Source organism: Talpa europaea (assembly GCF_964194135.1).
Source record: "Talpa europaea genome assembly, chromosome: 12".
In the NCBI taxonomy this organism is placed as follows: Eukaryota; Metazoa; Chordata; class Mammalia; order Eulipotyphla; family Talpidae; genus Talpa; species Talpa europaea.
The window spans coordinates 99,004,521-99,022,626 of record NC_140079.1 but is presented as its reverse complement, the minus strand read 5'-3'; the positions used below and the strand labels follow the sequence as shown (position 1 = coordinate 99,022,626).

Sequence of the window (18,106 nt, the reverse complement as noted above, 5' to 3'; positions counted from 1 at the left end):
GCAGGCTCAGAGTGTCTGAAAATGGATCTCAGTGTCTGTGTTTTAAGGAAACTTCCAGGCTTGTCCTCAAAGCCACAAACACTGCACCCTCCCGGTTTAGACAAAGGCGATGCTGCCTCTGAATGCAAAATAACCCCCTGGTGGGCCCCTCCCATGTGGGGCTACTTGTGCCCCTTCTGCCTGCACCCACAGAAAGCTGAGCACCCCCACCCCAGAATCCTCCTGGAGGAAAATGTGAGACGTAGATGCAGATACCCAGTGGGGACCAGTGACGAGTGAAGAATGGGGGTTTGGGGCTCCACGACCGGGAAAGAGAGGCTTCTGAGAATCCAGCCCAGTTCCCTGAGTGCAGGCCCCAGGTCCGCCCCACTCCAGGCCTCCTCACACTGTGACCACATCCAGGGAAGTTGCTGACCAGGTGCCGGCCCCTGTGTAGCCATCACCATCCTCCCCAGGCTATGCCGGAGAAGGCGGGACTCAGCAGAGCTTCTGGGGCTGGTTTCTCTAAGGTGGTCAGTGTCTCTTTTGGGGACAGCAGCCCCGGGCACACATGAGGGGTCATAGTCCTGGGCAGCCTCCTCCCTGCTGAGTAGGCGTCATAGGAATGGACAGGACGAGGCATATTGAGCTCAGGAAAGAACGTTCTAGGACTCTGGTTTCTTGGGCCCACACGAGCTTGCGCTCTGCTAGATGAGGTTCAGAACCAATCCTTTCTGCTCTGGTCCTGCCATTTGCTGGACCGTGTCACTGGGCCACAACATGAGAGGTCTGACAGCCACAGGGGGCCAGAGGTTCACCCCTAGGCCCGAGGAAAACACACACTCTCGGCTTCTTGTATGGAAATCCGTATGGGGACTGTCCTTCCACCCACAAAGCAAAGTGTACTCAGAGCAAAGGCACCACCGTGTCCCCCCCAAGCCCCCCAACCCCCTGGCCCTGGTGGGTTCCTGGCCTCGCACAGAAGCTGGCCCAGCATGTTGGCCACGTTCTCCTAAGCCGGCGCCTGTAGCACAACTGCCTATAAAGGCTTTATGTTTTTATTTTTTTTTAATTTATCTTTTATTTGTATTTTGTTTGGGAACTTTTGCCACGCGAGCACGTTATCCCTTCCGTCGGGAGCCGCGTGGGGACTCTAGAAGAAGATCACTTGCTATTCAGGCGGTATAATGGCGGAGCTATTTTTAAGCCTCCTTCCGTCATTCCCGTGATTAGCCTGTCTCGGGGGCCTCGGGAACAGGACCGTTTAGGTTTGCTGCATCCAGAGATTGACTTTGTGGAGCCGCTTTTAAAAAAAAAAAAATTTTTGATTAGGAAACATCAAAAATAGCTTCTCTCGCTGGGTGTGCTCCCTGGGAAGAGCGAGTCCTGCAGGTGTGGCCCCCAGGAGCGTCCAGCGGCAGCTGATGGGCAGCCTCACCCTGCGCAGCTTCACTGGGGGAGGCTTTCCCTGGAGAGGCCTTATTTAAGGAAACATTCCCACCTTAAAGGCTGAGCACCCTGAATGTTGGCGATGGTCTCCTTCATCCTTTGGGGCTGCAGAAGCAGCCGGGAAGGGGGTGGCCTTCAGAGCCAGGAGCTCCTCCAGGGCGCTGTGGCCTGGGGGCTGTTGGGGCCGGTCACTTAGCGCTGGGTGGTGAGTTTGGCTGCGTGCTCCGTGGGTGCTGGGGGCACCCATATACCCATCTAGGCAGCGTCTGTCTCATCCTGACTATGTGCAGCATCAATAACCCACAGAGATGCAGCAGAGCGAGACCACAGGGAAACCACATTCTCCAAAACGATCTCCCAGCCTTTGAAAATGGGAATTAGCCAGCATTTAGAGGTGAGAGATCCTGAGCTTCATTTTCCTTTTAGAAGATTGAAAAGCATTTTGTTTAGCTCTGGAGAGTTTTATTTGTGGGACGCAGCCAGACAGAGCTACTGTTCAATACAGTAGGAAATCTACAGCCTGATCTTGGATTCCATCGAGGTCCATAGCACTGGTCTCATGCCAAGCACCGGCCCGGTGAGTAACCACGAGAGAGATGGAAGCGTGTCCTGTCCTCATAGATTTTCCTGAGGAGCAGGAGAGGCAGATCATCAAGACAAACAGCTGCAGCAAAGTGGTTGCGTTCAAAGCCAGGGAAGAGGCTGTCCAAGGGGCAGATCGATATTGTTCGAAGGCAGGAAGGCTTCTGGGAAGAAGGAGCATTTAAGCTGAGAGGAGAGATGAGTAAGAATTTTCCAGGGTGCAGAGGGGAGGAACATGTTCTCCCTGGGAGAAGGAGCTGCTCCTGAGGTGCCGGGGCGAGGAGGGAGATGCCCGCTCCTTGGCCCACAGCACAGCAGACCTCAGCCCCCTCCTTCAGACAGCAGGTCTCTTCATGGGAACTGGAGCAGCTGGATTTTCATAGAACATGGAAATTCAGGGCACACATCCATCCCAGGGGCTCTGGAGTCTTATGATATAAAATGTTGTATTTACATTAGTACAAAGCAGAAAAGATCACTTAAAAATATAACACAGGACCAAAACAAAAAAACAAAACACGCACACACAAAAAAACTAGGGTACAGGAAAGTCAGAATTTATGGTTCACAAAGACTTTCAACAAGCAGTGCTGGTCTGGCGCCATGTTGGTCTCCGGCTGGGCTGACGAAAGTGTGTCCAACGCTGTGGTCCCAGCATGCCCTTCCCCCTGCTCTGTCCAGCTCGGCTACACCCTGGGCACAAACTCCGAGGGGCTGCCCCTCACCCCAGCAGCCTCTTTGTTCTCCATCAAGTAGGTGCCCCGGCTCGTGCTCTCTGGACTGGTCCAGAAGGTGCCGGCTCCATCCCTCCCTCTCTCTAAGGCTGTGTGCACAACAGAATGTGTTTAAGATCAGCAATTTTCTTGAGATAGAATTCTTTCAGCCCAGGAGGCAGCTCTGAATCAGCTCCTGCTCGCGGTCGCCCAGACTCTGCTTGTTAGAAAGGACACAGCTCGGGGAGGGCTGCGCAGCATGTTCTGCCTGGGTGGGGGCACAGCTGCCCAGCAGAGCAGGCAGGAGAGGCCCTGTGGATTTGGGGGGTGTAGGGGGGACATGCTTTTGGGAAGTCTTTTTCAAATTTTTCATCCCAGCAGCTCAAAAATAAAAATAAAAAAAGAGGAAAGAAAAGAAAGAAAAAGTGTCAAAATGTAAAGAGTAAGAATTGTGAGGAAAAGAAACAATACATTATCTTTGCTTCAAAACAAACTGAGAACAGAAGAATTTCCCTTATAGTTTAGAGCGTTTCCTTGGCTTTTGGTCTCCACCGTGGCCTCTCCCTGCCCCACACAGCTGCTTCTAGGCGGGTGTGTCTTGGCCTGATCCTGCTGAGGCCCAGGAGGGTGAACACTAGACTCTCTGGGGTGATGTTAGGAGGTGCTGTATTCCCCGGCTCCATCCTCCTGCCCGGTGGGAGGGGCTGCTGGCCCCACACACAGCCACAGGGGCCTCCAGATGCTGCTGTATTGGGGATTTTCCCTCCCAGTGAGAGAATTGCCCGACACGGCCCCGTTTTCCCACACTACATTGCATATTAAATGCATGACATGCTTACAGCTCGGAGGGTAGGAGGACAACATGGCTGTGTGATTTGGCCTGTACCCCTCACATAAGGTCCAGAGAACTCTGCCAGACACACCCACGCCACAGGCTGCTCGGTGGAAGCTGACAGTCTAATATTCCACTTCATGCACAGACCTACAACCTTCCCACGGTGCCCAGCAACAGGAGGGGCCATGGAAACCCACCGCCAGGTCACATGGGTAGCTTCTTGGGCAAGCAGATTTCTGGGCTGGACTCGGGGCTCCTGAGATGGCAATTGGCGGCAGAAGGGAGGAGTCTAAAAGTATAGGGCATGCTCCCCAGCTCCTTCTGAACTTCAACTTATTCTGGGCCCCACTGTCCATCAACTAGACCTGCCCAAACACTGTCCCCAAACACTGTCTTCTGCATACTGGAGAGCTCATATTTCAAACCTCTGCTGTTAGCAAGTATATTTGAGTACCTGACATGGTCATATCACATAAGCAGGGCCGTTCTGGTGTGGAGGGTATAATCATAATCATATTTAATCAAATGATTCAGACCTTTCCTCATCACAGATCCTCATGAAGAGATGTGCTGCAAATAAAGATTAATTCAGCCCAATTTCCCTAAGGCAAGAAGTTCATTTCTGTTCTCTAGAATCCTGTCAAGTAATCATCTCATCTAGCTTGAAGACCTCCCCAGCTGCTGTCCTCTGTGGGTGGACCCTTTTTAGTATTGGAACGGCCTCTCTTAGGCAGTCACTGGTGACATCTAAATTCCCAGCAAGGCAGAGATCAGCTGAGCGATGGTGACAAAGTGGGAGTTAACACTCACTGAGGATAAACTACTGTGCTTAGAGTTTATCCCTGACCAGGCTGCCTTCCTGCCTTGGCCAGTTTACCCGAGGTGGACGGGAGCCCCAACACTCCGCTTCATTTCCCCCTGTGAAATCCCGGAAAAGCTGGGCAAATTGACACTGGAATTGTTTCAAAAGGTTGGTGTATATTTCTGAACAAGATGTACAAATATTCTTAGGGGGTTCAAAAATATTGTGTTCTATTTTCTGAGCTCTTCTTAGGAACAGTGTCAGTGGAGAGAAAAGTGGATTTTGACCATGTGATGTTTAGTGGGGTTGTGTTTTCCGATTGAAATATTAAAGCAAAATACACCAGTGGTGCATAAAGGGCCTATTTTCTATGATCAGTGAACGAGGAAGTGGTCAGCGTTACTGTAAATAACACGTTTTGTCAACCAAGCTGCTGTATTTCCCACCTGTTGATGTGGCAGATGACCACCAGGCTTAGAAGTTTTTTCCATGTCTGCACATTTCCCTTTTTGGCTAATACGGTAGCCTGGGAAATTGACACATTCAGAAGCATGGATGTTATGGGGGTGTTGGGCGGGAAGGAGTTTCGAAGCCATAACCAAACTGTGTGCATTCTCAATCAATGGATGTTTATTTCTCTTCATTTCATGTGATTCTTTTGTTTCTTAGATCAAAGAGTTTAAGATGTGTGATGAAAAAAGGTCTTTCCTTTATTTTTAGGCTTCTAATTTTTATTTTCGAGAAGTTAAGGCTGTAGAATTGACAAACTCAAATAGCCCTACAGTTGCATGGAGGAGAGATGTCCTAAAACCACGTGGCATGTCTCTGTAGGCAGCACCAGGAGATTTTGGCATTCATTGTTGGATTTTGTGCACACATTGTATTTTATTTTTTTTTCTTAATTTGCATGTCAAGAAAGTGGTTCCCTTTTCTTTCCTCGTTATTTCATTTTCTTCTCTGTGAAGACACTGTAAATTTATTTTGATCTCATTTTCTTTCCGTTAGATTTATTTTCTTCTGTAGTGACATTTAGAAAGGTATTTTGGGTATCATTCTTTGAATTCTTCAAGGGTTACAGCTAACGGGTGACAGAAAAAAAATCTCGTTCACATTTGTCGCTTACTTATTGCACATTTTAGTACTCTTATAATTTCTCTAATTTGCATGTTACAGAACTGGAGCCAGGACAAGACTTAGACATTAAAGCGAGAACGTTTCACGGGGTCGTTGACTGAAATAATAATCTGCATGTTGTTCTCCCTTCTCCCTCCTGCATGCAGGGATTTGGTTTCGTAACTTTCGAAAATAGTGCCGATGCGGACAGGGCGAGGGAGAAATTACACGGCACCGTGGTAGAGGGCCGTAAAATCGAGGTGCATGTTCAAAATATTTTCCTTTTCATCTTTTTTATAAATGTGTGCTTCGCCCTCATTTGTTGTTTCAGACGCTTCATCCTGTCTTGTATACGTCCCTGCTCCCTTCTCATTGTTTATATATTTATATATAAAAAGGAAAACTGGCCTTACTTTTATTTTACTTTTACTTGGTTACGTTACTCTTATGACTGCTGAAAGGTGAATGGCAGAAGTGAGATGCAGGAAACGTTCACCTGAAGGTCTTTCTTTTGTTTTGTTTTGTTTTGTTTTTATTTTCCATTGTTTTAGAAGCCATGGGTGCAGTAGGCTCCAAACAGCAGAGATAGGGTTGAGGAACAAAAAAAAAAAAAAAAAAAGCAAAACAGAAGAGTTTCTTTTTTTTTCTTTTCTTTTTCTTTCCACCTCAGGGTTGATGAGAGATCCACAGTGGTGTGCAAATTAAACCAAATTGTGAAAGCAATCGCATTCGAGAGAACAAAAAAAAAATGAGAGATCTTTATGCTTAAGCCTCTCATTTTTTTGCTGAAGAAGCCAGCTTGGTCTGGAGTTCTTTTGCTCAGTGAACAACCGAACAGGATTTCCTGTTCACTATCTGGCCCCTTTCATGGAAAACATAGACGCTCAGATTCCGATCCGCCCCATTTTGTACCACTGGATCTCCCTCAACGTGGCCCCAGGGTCATAATTTGTTAAAACTTAAAAAAAAAAAAAAAACCAGTTAAAAATGCTTTAGTCTTTGGAGTAAGATGTTGCATATTTTGCCTTTCATTTTCCCCCTTCGACGATAACGCTTAGGCCCCTCACCAAACTCTCAGTAACCATGGTAACTGTATACAAACCTTGCTGGCGGTGGTGGTGAATGGTAAGTGGCAAAGTCCATCTGCCGTTTCCCGTATTTAGTGCTGATATATCTATATACATATATATACCACGTGAATTTTTTTGACTTGTCGTATTAAGTTTTCTTGATGCTCTATTTTTTTGGATATTGGTACGCCTGTAATTGAGTGTACGTTCTAAGCTAGCCTGGGAGGCACTGACTGGATTGAGATATGACCCGTGCACATCTTACTCAGATTGTTAACTCCATATCGTGTTCGACAATGCACCCCTCCCCCTCTTTCGTTAGCTGTGACTCTAAAGCTTGAATGATTTTGTTAATTCTTGCGATGTCAAAGGTCTTGTTCCAAGTGTTGAATGCTAGATGTTGCTCTCCCGATGGTTCTTCCCCCCAAAGTGTTGCTCATGTGGTTCCTTGTCTGTCCCTTCCTTTGACATTCATGTTCCCTGTACTCTCTCCGCTCTTCTTCGCCACTGCATGCCCCTTCATATGAACTTTATTTTACGTTGAAAAAATATTTATCGTTTCTGTGTTACCATGGAGTACATGCATGCTTTTAAATCTTCAATTATGCGGTTCCTTTTCATTTGCTTTTACTGTCTCCTTATTAAACTTTTCAATGATATGACATTGCTTTATTGAAATGATTTGTAAGTTAAAATGGTGATGAAGTAAATGTAATTATCAAAATGTATGATTTCTGTTATGCACCTACTGCCTTTTATAAATTAAAACGCATTTTAGTTTTTTTTCGTTCTTGTTGTTAATAAGTAATCACAGTCATAATGCATGCGACTAATAGAATGTCCGGCTCGCCCTGGAATCTGTGCTCACTCGAGTTTTCTATGTACGTAGGTAAATAACGCCACAGCACGCGTAATGACAAATAAAAAGACCGTCAACCCTTACACAAACGGTGAGTAGATTGGCGATGAAATCGTCTCTGCCTCTGAGTCCATTAAGCGATTTGATCAGGGACTGTGTTCTCACGAGCCACACTGGCCTCGGCCTGGCCACCGGGTCCCCGCTGCTGACCGGCCTCAAGGAACCATCTGAGTCAATACGATCCTTTTCACAACAAGAGGCACATTTCAGGCTAAGTGGGGTGCCCTTTTACTAGTCTCTCTAGAATAACTCCCCGTTGGGCCTGAGATGCAGCCATCATTTGAGCATTTGTTGGATAATTCCATGCACTGTGATAGTAGCAAGGGGAGGGAGGTTGGAGGCCCATTTCCTCCTCCTCACTGTCCCCTTACCCACCACGTCCTCCCCGGGAGTGGCACCGTAGGGCTGGTTCTGGCTTGGGGGCTCCAAAGCTTTGAGCGGCAGGTGTGAGGGCAGGCAAGGTCCTCTCTGAGAGCCCACGGGTGGGCGCTGAGCTACGCCCCCCAGGTTGCCCAGGTGGGGGATGGAGGGTATGTGGCATCTCCCCCAGGACAGTGCCCACCATCCCAGACCCATCCAGGAGTCCTGCAGGCTCTCCTAGAAACAATTCAGAATATATGAAGAGTCATTAAAGATGTTCAAACACGTTGATTCTCTCACCCTCCTCAGGCTAAAGTTCTCTTAATATAGAAAAGGGGGAACCTGCTGATAGGCTGGGCAGGTGCTCAACTGGACCAAAAACTAGGTAGAAAGTAGCACAGTAATTGAAGGTCAGTGCTTTGTGGCCAGTCGGGCCCACACAAATGAGCAGGATAAAGACTGTGAGGGACCCTCGTGGGAGAAAAGTTATAGAGAACATGCTCACAACTACATGAGGGTGGGCGTTTATGCTTGTGGTTGACTTGTATTGCAGGGGGCAAGATATTTTTTTCTTTGTTTTGTAGGTTTTAAAAAGAATATAATTTTAGTACTGGCATCAGGGATGTATGGGATTTTTACTTTAGCATTTTAATGACACACACTATGTAAAAATGCAGACTTCCTGAAAAATAGGAGGGGAGGGAGAGGGACAGGGAGAGAAGGAGGAAGGTTGGTTTAAGAAAGGGCCAATGTGTATTTTGAATAGTTCAACTGCCAGCTTGCCTTGCTCCCCACTCAGAGGAAGTCCCTGATAGAAATTATCATCTGTATTTTTACTTTTGTAGTGTCATGCATATATATGTAGTAAGAGTATTTTGACAGGATTCACAGTATTATGTACCTGCTTTTATATAAAGGGGATCATGTTGTACATTTGTTTTTAATCAGATTTTATGGATCAATATGGAGTTCTTTGGATAGTGATACATACAGACCAAACTCGTTCACTTACATGGTTATATAATATTCCATCAAATGGGTAGATGGTTTTATTGAGGACTTCCACACTGATTGACATTTAAGTTATTTTTTTTTCTGTTATAAACCATAGCATTAGTGTTTGCTAGCTGGTTTTTGGTATTCTTTCTTGTGCCAAAGACTACCAATTTGACTGAGCCCATATGTTTTTCTTCTAACATGGGGTGCTATTAAACAAAAGGACACCCTCAACATAATAACACTCTAAACTGAAATCCCAAAAGAATGATTAATTCTGCTGCTCCTTTTTTCCTAGTTCCTACAACCCAAGACATGTCCTTAAATTAAATAGAAATTTCCCACAATATGCTTTGAATGTCCAGTGCTGGAATGAAGCAAATCTCTGGTCCTTGTGGCAGGAAAATTTTCCACTTGGGTGAAAATGTTAGTTTTGCAACTTTCCCAATGCCTGAAGAGGTGAACCTGACAATGGGTATTTCCTCTAACCAAGAAGTAGAACCATGCATGTGTGCACATGTGCATGTGAGTGTTTCCACATGCACACATATGTGCTCATGTGTATTTGTGTGAGAAGATAAAGCAAGGAAAGCTGAATCTCATTGCATCAGCCATATGTGTGCATATTTACTTTAAAGAATCAGTTACTGATCAATGCCTTGCCAGGGCCTGAAAACTAGACCTGTGGGATTTTGGACACAACTCAAAATCCACACATGAATAGCCAGCATCTCTGGAATGTGGACTTTGCCCAAGATGTTAAGCATTTCAATGCTCTGGGCTCACATGAAGCCCTAAGAACAGTGTTCCTTGTTTAAAAGATGCAAAAGCTGAGGCTAGTGAAATGAAGTCATTGGTGAAGTCTTTTCCTTCTTGTAAAGGAGCACAATGATGGTGTCTGTCTGGGGATGGCACATTCCTTGCTCCTTCATCTTGCTGCCCTGCACTCAAAGGGAAGCCAGGGTCAACTAGCCAGCTGCAAAGTTCAAGAATGCGATGAGATGTGCAGCTTCATATCCCACCAGATGGCATATGCTCCCCATGGCCTAGTCCAGGTAGCCATACATTCTTAGTAGACAGGAATAATGTCCCTCACCCATGTACCTGCTTGGGATATGGGGATTCTTCTTTCACAAGGACTGGGTATGAGGCTATGGGCAGAACAGTCACCATAGAACTGAACTGACATAAAACACAAATCTGAATCCAGATGGCATAAGACAGTTAACTTCTCTAGAGGAGATCATGCAGATTTTTGGCTTCAAAGACAAGTAAGTAGTACTCCAAGCTTTTGTGCCCTTGATTCTTGAGGAACACCACTGCAAATACATGGTCCCATAGATTTCATGGAGCACACCTGATAATAGATGGGGAATTCTCAGATACTCAATAAGAGTGACTATTTAAAGAGGAGAAAATCAGAAAATGAAAATGGTAACTATGTAAGGTGGTGGAAATGTTAACTATCTTGACATATTTCAAATCATCAGGTTGGTCACCTTGAATATATGCAAATTTTACTTGTCAATGATACCTCAATAACACTTTAAAAAAGAGTCAGAATCAATAAATTTATGTTGAAGTGAGAAAATTAAGTGATCAGTGAGATTTATTCATTAGCTACCTAATTCATCCTCAGAAGATGTCAAAGTTTTGCTTCAGCAAAATTTCAAATTACTAGAGTCATCCAATTTTTAGTTCATCTTCAAATAGTAAAATACAACTCTCGACACCCGCACTGCATCTGTGCATGCCTTCAATCATGTATCCAAGAAAAGTTTAGCAGCTGCCAAGTTTCCAGTGATGAATAATAAGACTGGGTCCTAAGTGTGATGGGAAGCTTGACTAGGAGGCTCTGCTAAGTGTGTTAATTCTGTTGTGGGGGATACAGATTATAACTCCAGGGACATCTGAACTTGGGTTTAAGACTAGCATGGCAGATGGAGGTCTACAAGCCACCCATCAGAACGCTCCTCAAAAAGATGATCTGGCAGCTTCTCTATTACTCATTCTTCCTGAGGATACATGCTCTCAGTGAGGAACTGGGATCTTTGGGAATTTTCTATTTCTGTAAAACAAGTTGAATTTTCTCAGAGATTTCCTGGGTGTTGGAGAAGCATGGGTATTGGAAGTAGCTCTTATTTTCTTAGATATCTTGGGAAAGATAAAAATGGACAAAAAGATGGAAAACTCTGTAAGAGGTAAACAGTATCAACTCGGCCTCCCACTGGCTATGAAACTGTAGGCAAGTTGTTTCAATTCTGAAGCTGAAACTATACATACAATAAAACCAACTGTGCAGGCGATTCTAATTATTATGGAAGAAAGCAGCCAACACAGTGCCAGGGATACAAAGTGCCCTAAATTTTTAATTACACAATAATCTCAATAGCAAGTAGTTATCTTTTTCCTTTTTTTTTTTTTTTTTTTTTTTTTGCTCTAGATAGTCAGGTGAATTTCCTGATTGACATTTTAATTTAAGGATTAAATATTCAGATACAAACAGCAGCTGGGCAGGTAAAATAAATGAGCAAGTGAGAAGGTCTGGGGATCTCACAATCTTTATGGTCTATCTTTCATTTTCATACAGCATAAAACAAAATATTTCTCACACGTGGTAATAATAAAAGTTTGCTAACATATGGCCTCCAAGCCAGGCAGACAATAGAGAGCAGTGGTGACTGTGGATAATTGGAAAGTTAAATAGATGTGGGGGGTGGGGGTGGACACCTCCAGTAAACTGGTCCCTGAGGAATTCTTAACCTAAAGTTGACATCTCTATTGATGTTTCAAGAGAACAAGAGATTGTATATTTTAGGTGAAATCTAAAGGTTGCCATGAACATATGTTGCAAAAAATATATATTGATTGACAAACAAAAACACATCTCTGCATAATGTGCAGCTAACTTTGCATCTGGGGCCTTGCCTCCTGCACCATTTCAGCTTCCAGGTTGCAGACATCTTTAAGAGATGTCTTTCAAAAGCATTCTCATGCAGTTGGCAGAACCCCTGTAGTGTCATTAAGGGCACTTTCTTGAATGTGTTTCTTTGATACCCAACCCAGCAAAGCCCTAGAGAAGGCATGTGCAGATTTTTGGTCTGCACATTCAGACTTGTCTTTTAACACCCAATACAACAATAGTGAACGCCAGGGATCTTGGCCAGCATTTTTACTAAAGAAACCTGGCAGATGACCTTTTAGAAGCTGTCTGATTTGGGTGCAGCACCTCCCAGTCCAGCCTCAGAGGGGTCTCTAAATTGCTCGTGTGTCTGGTCTCCGCTCTGTTGCCTCGCCGTATGGGGGCCCTGGGAGGCTGGGAGCACGGGCTTTCTCAGCTGCTCTCCTTTTGTTATAAGCCTCATTGTTCAGTTTAATGTCCTTGATCAAAATCTCTGAATTTGCAAGGCCTGGGGACGTACACAATCTGCCTGAGAAACTAAAAGTGGGATCATTTTGTCGTCTTCCTGACAGTGCAGACTCAGACCCGTGTCTCCAGCAGGCTTGTCCCAAGGGTCTCTTCCAGGTACTAGAAGGAGTGGCAGGGACCAGGAGTCCATTTGCATGTTATTTGCATACATTTACATAATCCTGCAGGAGCTCTGTAGGTCTGAGAGGAGGTGATTTGCAAGGGCTAGAATCTTATTGCCTTCCCCTTAGAGGCAGTCACCCTAACAGGGCCCCTCTTCATTAGACATACAACCAAAAGCAGGTCACTGGAGGTTGAAGGCAGACAGAATGTTAGCCAAAAGGGAGCAAGCCTGTTAGAAAATTACTCTGTATCATTTTACTTTCTTTAGAGCAAAATTACATAAACTTTTAGAGAGCACAGACTGTTAACCAAACACAATTTTTGATCCTGGGGATTCACATCGGACACCAGTCCCACTCACCCTGCCATTAATTGTAATGGTGGAGAATCTTTGAAAAAACAGCTAAGAAAAAACAGAGAAAGAAAACCCCATAAGCCCAGCAGTGTCAACAGCGATGCAGAAAACCAAGCTGGGACTGAACCAGAGGGGCATCCTAAGAGGAAAGACACATGTGCCTGAGCAGCCCTGGGGAGACACGGAGTCCTCATGACGTCGGGTCCACTTTGCCTGGAGCTGGGGAGAACTCTCCAGGCAGAGGGAGAAGTGGGTACAATCTAGGATCATCAAATCCAAACTGATCTGGAATGAGCTCAGATAGTTCTCTGAAGATAAAACAGACCGGTGTCACTAGCTTGAAGAGCAGAGCACAGTGGTACAAAGAAATGCCTGATTTACTTCCTCAATATTGCTTTGGCCACTATTACAGAGGGGAATGGTGATGGCAGAGGGACGCAAGCAGGAGTAAGAGGAGACAGGGAGAGTTAGGACGTTACTGCCGAGGGGCTTGTCTAGGAGACACACGTGTCTTGGCCCAGGCTGGTGGCAAGAGGGGAGAGTGGAAACCTCTTTTCAAAGTCTAAGAAATAGTTTTTCCCTAAGGGATTTTTCATGAGATACGAGGGGAAGGGAAGAATCAAGGAATTAAAGATCAAGAATTTTGTTTTAAGGAAACCAAGTGAATGGGGGTGCCCTTTGCTGGAGGGGTGAGACTTGCCAAGGAAGGAAGGAAGCAGGAAGGTAAGGAGGGAGGGAGACTAGACCTTACAAATACACATACCGACAGGCATATGTTTCCTCCCCCAAGGAAATGAGTAAAATAAAGGCAGATAAGAGAAATGTGATTTCTAGGCAGCCTTATACAGCGCTGAGAAATCCATTTCTATGAAAAAATGAAAGCTCGTTGGCATAACTTGCAATCTTTGGGAGTCACATCAAAATGAAACCATATTCAGTAGTTCCAGACATATAATCAAAAAGAAGTATTTAAGGGAGGTAAGGTTTACACAAGAAATTAAATCTTAGCTTAGTTAACGAGTGTCAAAAAGATCCCTTCTCCCTGACCAGTATAAGGTGGGGCCATAAGCAGAGTGTAAGATGAAAAACAGAGGGAAGAAATAGATGAGCACTAAATTAATGACTTAATTATTCAGTTAGCAGGGCCCCTTACAGATTTCTTTTACACACTCTACCTGTCTGTGAAGGACTAAAAAGAAAACATTAAATACATCCAGATAACCCTGAAGCTTTATTTTCTACTAGCTTGGGTTATTTTCTCTTAGGCTTGAAATATGAACATTAGTTCCCATATCCTTAGGAACTGGATATTTTCTTTTTGGAGAATCCGTGGGAGATCAGTTGGTCAAATTTAAGTCATTTTCCACATTCATATTCCCCATGTTCTGAAATGGCCAGGGTAATTTTCATTTATATATTGCTATACAAATTCCTTTAGTATGAGATGTGGTTAATAATAAAAGGTGAAGGTGGCAGTGTGGGATTTCAGAAACCTTTGAGATAATGGGTCTCAGAATTTCACATCTCTTTTTGCAGATCTAGAATGGCCTCAGGAATTGTCCATTAATAAACTTCCCAAGTAATCCAAGGACAAGACTTTGAATCAGAGATCAGCCTGGGGCTGTAAACCAGCTGGCTTATTCAAGTTGGAATTGAAAGTTCTTAGACACAAAACATCCTTTAAAAGTTCTAGAAAATTCTTAGGTCCATCCAGAGACCTATTTATGAAATATTGAGCCTTTGTCTTCCTTAGTGGGTCAGGAGATGGTATTCACCTCTCAGGTCAGATTAATGGGATGCCACATCTTTCCCTTCTGGATAGGGCTCAGAATACCTTCCTTCACACCCCAAATTTCACATTGTCTTTTTCCAGAAGTGTTTATTAAAGGACATCTGGTGTTTGAAGTTGGCAAGGTTTTCCACAAAAGACAACACACCTGTCTTCTGTCTTTCAGCAATTCTAAACTGAATGTGTTTATAAAGACCAATAGAAGCTGAAAGTGGTCACCCTGAGCCTAAAATGTAATCATTCTTTGGAAGTTGTTCCCTGAATAACTCCAACCAGTGGTTTGCATTGTGGGCTGTGCTCAGTCAGCAAAGGGAGCAGCAGGATCCAGAAAATTCTCCATCCAGAACATTTGGAAAATTGCAAGATCCTATTAATCCCATGTAGAAATCATTTGAAAGTTACCTTAGATATCATGCATTGATTAAGGATAATCATGATCTCTGAATTCACTGAAATGCATTGCACACTTAGTCCTTAGTGCATAAATGCCCTTTTCTTTGGGACTTAAAAAAACACTTTGGAATCCTACAGTCTCTGGGCCATAATTAGGAATGATATTAGTGAGACTATGTTGCTGCAAAATATTTATGTGAACTTTCAGATTTTTGTAAACTTAGTGCAAAGGGACATGTGATATATTTATCTAGCAATGATACATGAAAGAGAATTAAAAAAACACATTGAATATTACAGTGGCTCTGGAATTGTGGATATGGGAGAAAATTAATTATGATGTCATTTTTAAAGGTTCCCCTGTAGCTGGTCAGTGGCTTCCATATTACTTGTATTGGCAGAAAGTAAATACATACATAAATAAAAAAACAAACAAATAAATAAATAAAAGCATAGAGCTGTTTTTCTCTGTGTAATTTTCAGATAATTTTTTTAACATATGCCCAACCTATGTACCCTCAAATTTTAGGGGAAAAAATTAAAAAAAAAATATATCCATCCATTTAGTTGCAGTTAATTTGCAATGATGTTAAGTTGTTGAATCAAATGTGATAATGAAGTTTTTGTATATTTGTTTTAAGGCTGGAAATTGAATCCAGTTGTGGGTGCGGTCTACAGTCCCGAATTCTATGCAGGTAAAGAGTTTCTCTTTGCATGATGTCTCCTTGGTCTTTCTAAATGTGCTTTGCCTGCCAATAAAACGAGTTTCATCAAATAATCTGAACCAAGTAAATCCTTCTCCTAACAATTTCTGAATGATTTTTTTTTTTTTTTTTGGCAAAACCAGAAGTGTTCGAAACCCTTTAAAATATAAAAGGAGGAGTCATGTGAGTTATCTTGTGGATGAAGACTGGAGTCACAGCTTTGATGACTTTCAAGTTGATTTTGCCTTAAAAAAAAAAAAAAGCATTGAGACTTTGTTCAAGAGCATATTGAGCGAACATAGAGCTATTCATGCCCATTTTATTTCAATATGCCTGAATGTTTCCTTTAGCCATACATTTCCATTTGGGGTTACATTTATTTTCCTGGCAAAGCAGAGAGTTGGCTTGCTTATTCCAATTACGTGGATGTGAGTCGGAATTGCCAAGAGAACTATTGCAAAAAAACCAGCAATAAAAGCTACGTTGTCCTTTCTCTGTGGATTGATTTCCCTTAGCAATTCCATTTCTGTCTGCTTTGCCTTCAAGGATGTGTCTCCTTCCTCACCCCTTCCCTGCCTAGCCACCAACTACCACTCAACTGGGAAATCCACTCTTACAGAGAACCCGGCCTTCAAATTTGGGGAGAGTAACCAGGAGCCCCAGGGGCGAGGTCTCATTCTGACTTACTGGTCTTGGCTGGTCACTGCTGCCTGTTGTCTTCTTGCTCATTAACAAGGCTGCACTTAACACCTTAGACCCTTAGTCCATCTGCCTCTTGGATATTGAAGGGTTTCTTTGATGTGGCCTTTGATTCTTAATAAGGAGGAATAAATGGCCACTGGTCTAGATCCAATTACTTAGTGATCTCTTGATGGTAAGTCCTGCTCTTTGCCTTGTCTGTACCGGGATGCCTTAGTTCTGTTGTTTTCCTTGTACAAAGCATCAGCACTAGTGGATGACAAAGGAACATAGGAAACTAAGCTGTTCAAGTGCCAACTTGATTTAAAAAAAAAAGTAAATAAATCTAGGAAAGGTCCAAGGTGATAGCTGAGTCCTGGATTTTAGGTAGGCAGTGTTTGCAGTTGCCACCAGCCTGGTTAATTGCAGGACTCCATGACTGTGAAGTGGTTGTGTTGACTCTTATGAGGGAGGAGAGACTTAGCTATAAAGCCTTCCATAGTTCTGAGGTGGACCCAACTCCTGAGAGGACACAGTGGACAGAGGAACATGGACACTGCACTCATACAGCCCAGGTTCCAGACTTGGCTCCTCTCCTTGCCGGCTGTGTGACTCGAAGCCAGTTACTTAACCTCTCTGTGCCTCAGTGTCTTCATCTGCCAAATGGGAGATGATAATAGGAACAAACTCGCAGGTGTTTGAAAAGAGTTAAATAGATCAGTATGTGAAGACCTTTTGGCATATAGTCAGCCCCATGGAAATGTTGGGTAAAATAATAAATAAATAGGTCAATGTTCACCTCTTTGTCATAAAGGAAAAGTTAACCAAGAACTGATTCTTCTGAATTCTGTGTGTGCCACTAAACTTAAAAGACTCTACCTAGTTCATGAGAAAATGTGTCCTTCAACCTCAGCATGTCCACTTACAATTTCTGGGATCAGGGGCAATGCAATCTATTGAGAGACATGTGCTATGTTCATCCTGGCACAAAGTTGCAAAGAAATGAAATTCCACAAAGGAGCAAGTCAGGCAGCGCTTCGGTGCATGCAGGTTCCATCCCGTGTCATGGAGGGGCCACAGCACAGGGAAGGCAGGGTGACTGCAAGTCTGTGGGAGCACAGCTGCATGCATGTTCTCCCCCTGTGACGAGGAGGGTGGTCAGAGAGGTGTGAGTTGTGATAGAGAGAGGAAAAGGAATATCTCTGGAGTTGCGCCAGGTAGTTGCTGCCACCTTGGTTCAAGCAACCAGGAAAACACCAAGTAACTCCTGGACTTGTGATTTCAAACCAATGTGCATACCTGTGGGGTTTTAAGAGGACATTAAGACAGAAGAAACAATTCAGAATGACTTGCACATAAAGAATAAATTTATGAGCCCTGCCTCAGCCACCAAAGTTAGATCATTGGATTATAGGGAAAGAATAAGTCATACTAAGGGTTAGCATTCACCAATTACTTTTTATGGTCAGGCACTGTTCTAAGCATTTTACTTAGGTTAATGTATTTCTCTCCTCAAGGCAATTTTCCAAATAAGGAAACTGCCAGGACAAAGTGTTTTCATCTTGGGCCTAAGATTTCATAGCTGGGAAGAAGTGGCTAGAATTTGGAATCAAGAGTTTGTGTTCATTCCAACCAGGTTACACTGCTCTTTATTGCTTGTGAAAATTTAAAATCATAATTCTTATTAACTGTGCCCTTTGATAATAGATCATGCTATTGTTCTATGTTCAAACTAGTCAAATTAAAGAATAATAGTAAGCTAATCAATCTGGATTATTCCAACTACCACCATCAACATCACCTCTACCAGCCCCTTCAGCATCACCATCATCACCAC

The 18,106-nt window shown here is 43.7% G+C and overlaps 1 protein-coding gene across 20 annotated transcripts in view; it reads left to right on the top strand.

Moving 5' to 3' along the window:
- The window catches only part of RBFOX1 (RNA binding fox-1 homolog 1), a gene marked incomplete at both ends in the record, with an annotated part of 929,893 nt that overhangs the window by 820,376 nt on the left and 91,411 nt on the right, over positions 1-18,106 (top strand). For 16 of the 20 annotated variants that reach the window (XM_084251196.1, XM_084251209.1, XM_084251195.1 and 13 more), the window contains 3 exons: positions 5,641-5,733; positions 7,433-7,493; positions 15,529-15,582. In XM_084251196.1, coding sequence (XP_084107322.1) covers positions 5,641-5,733; positions 7,433-7,493; positions 15,529-15,582 — 208 coding nt within the window. The remainder of the gene's footprint in view (positions 1-5,640; positions 5,734-7,432; positions 7,494-15,528; positions 15,583-18,106) is intronic. The other 4 variants (XM_084251201.1, XM_084251197.1, XM_084251205.1 and 1 more) reach the window with 2 other exon arrangements.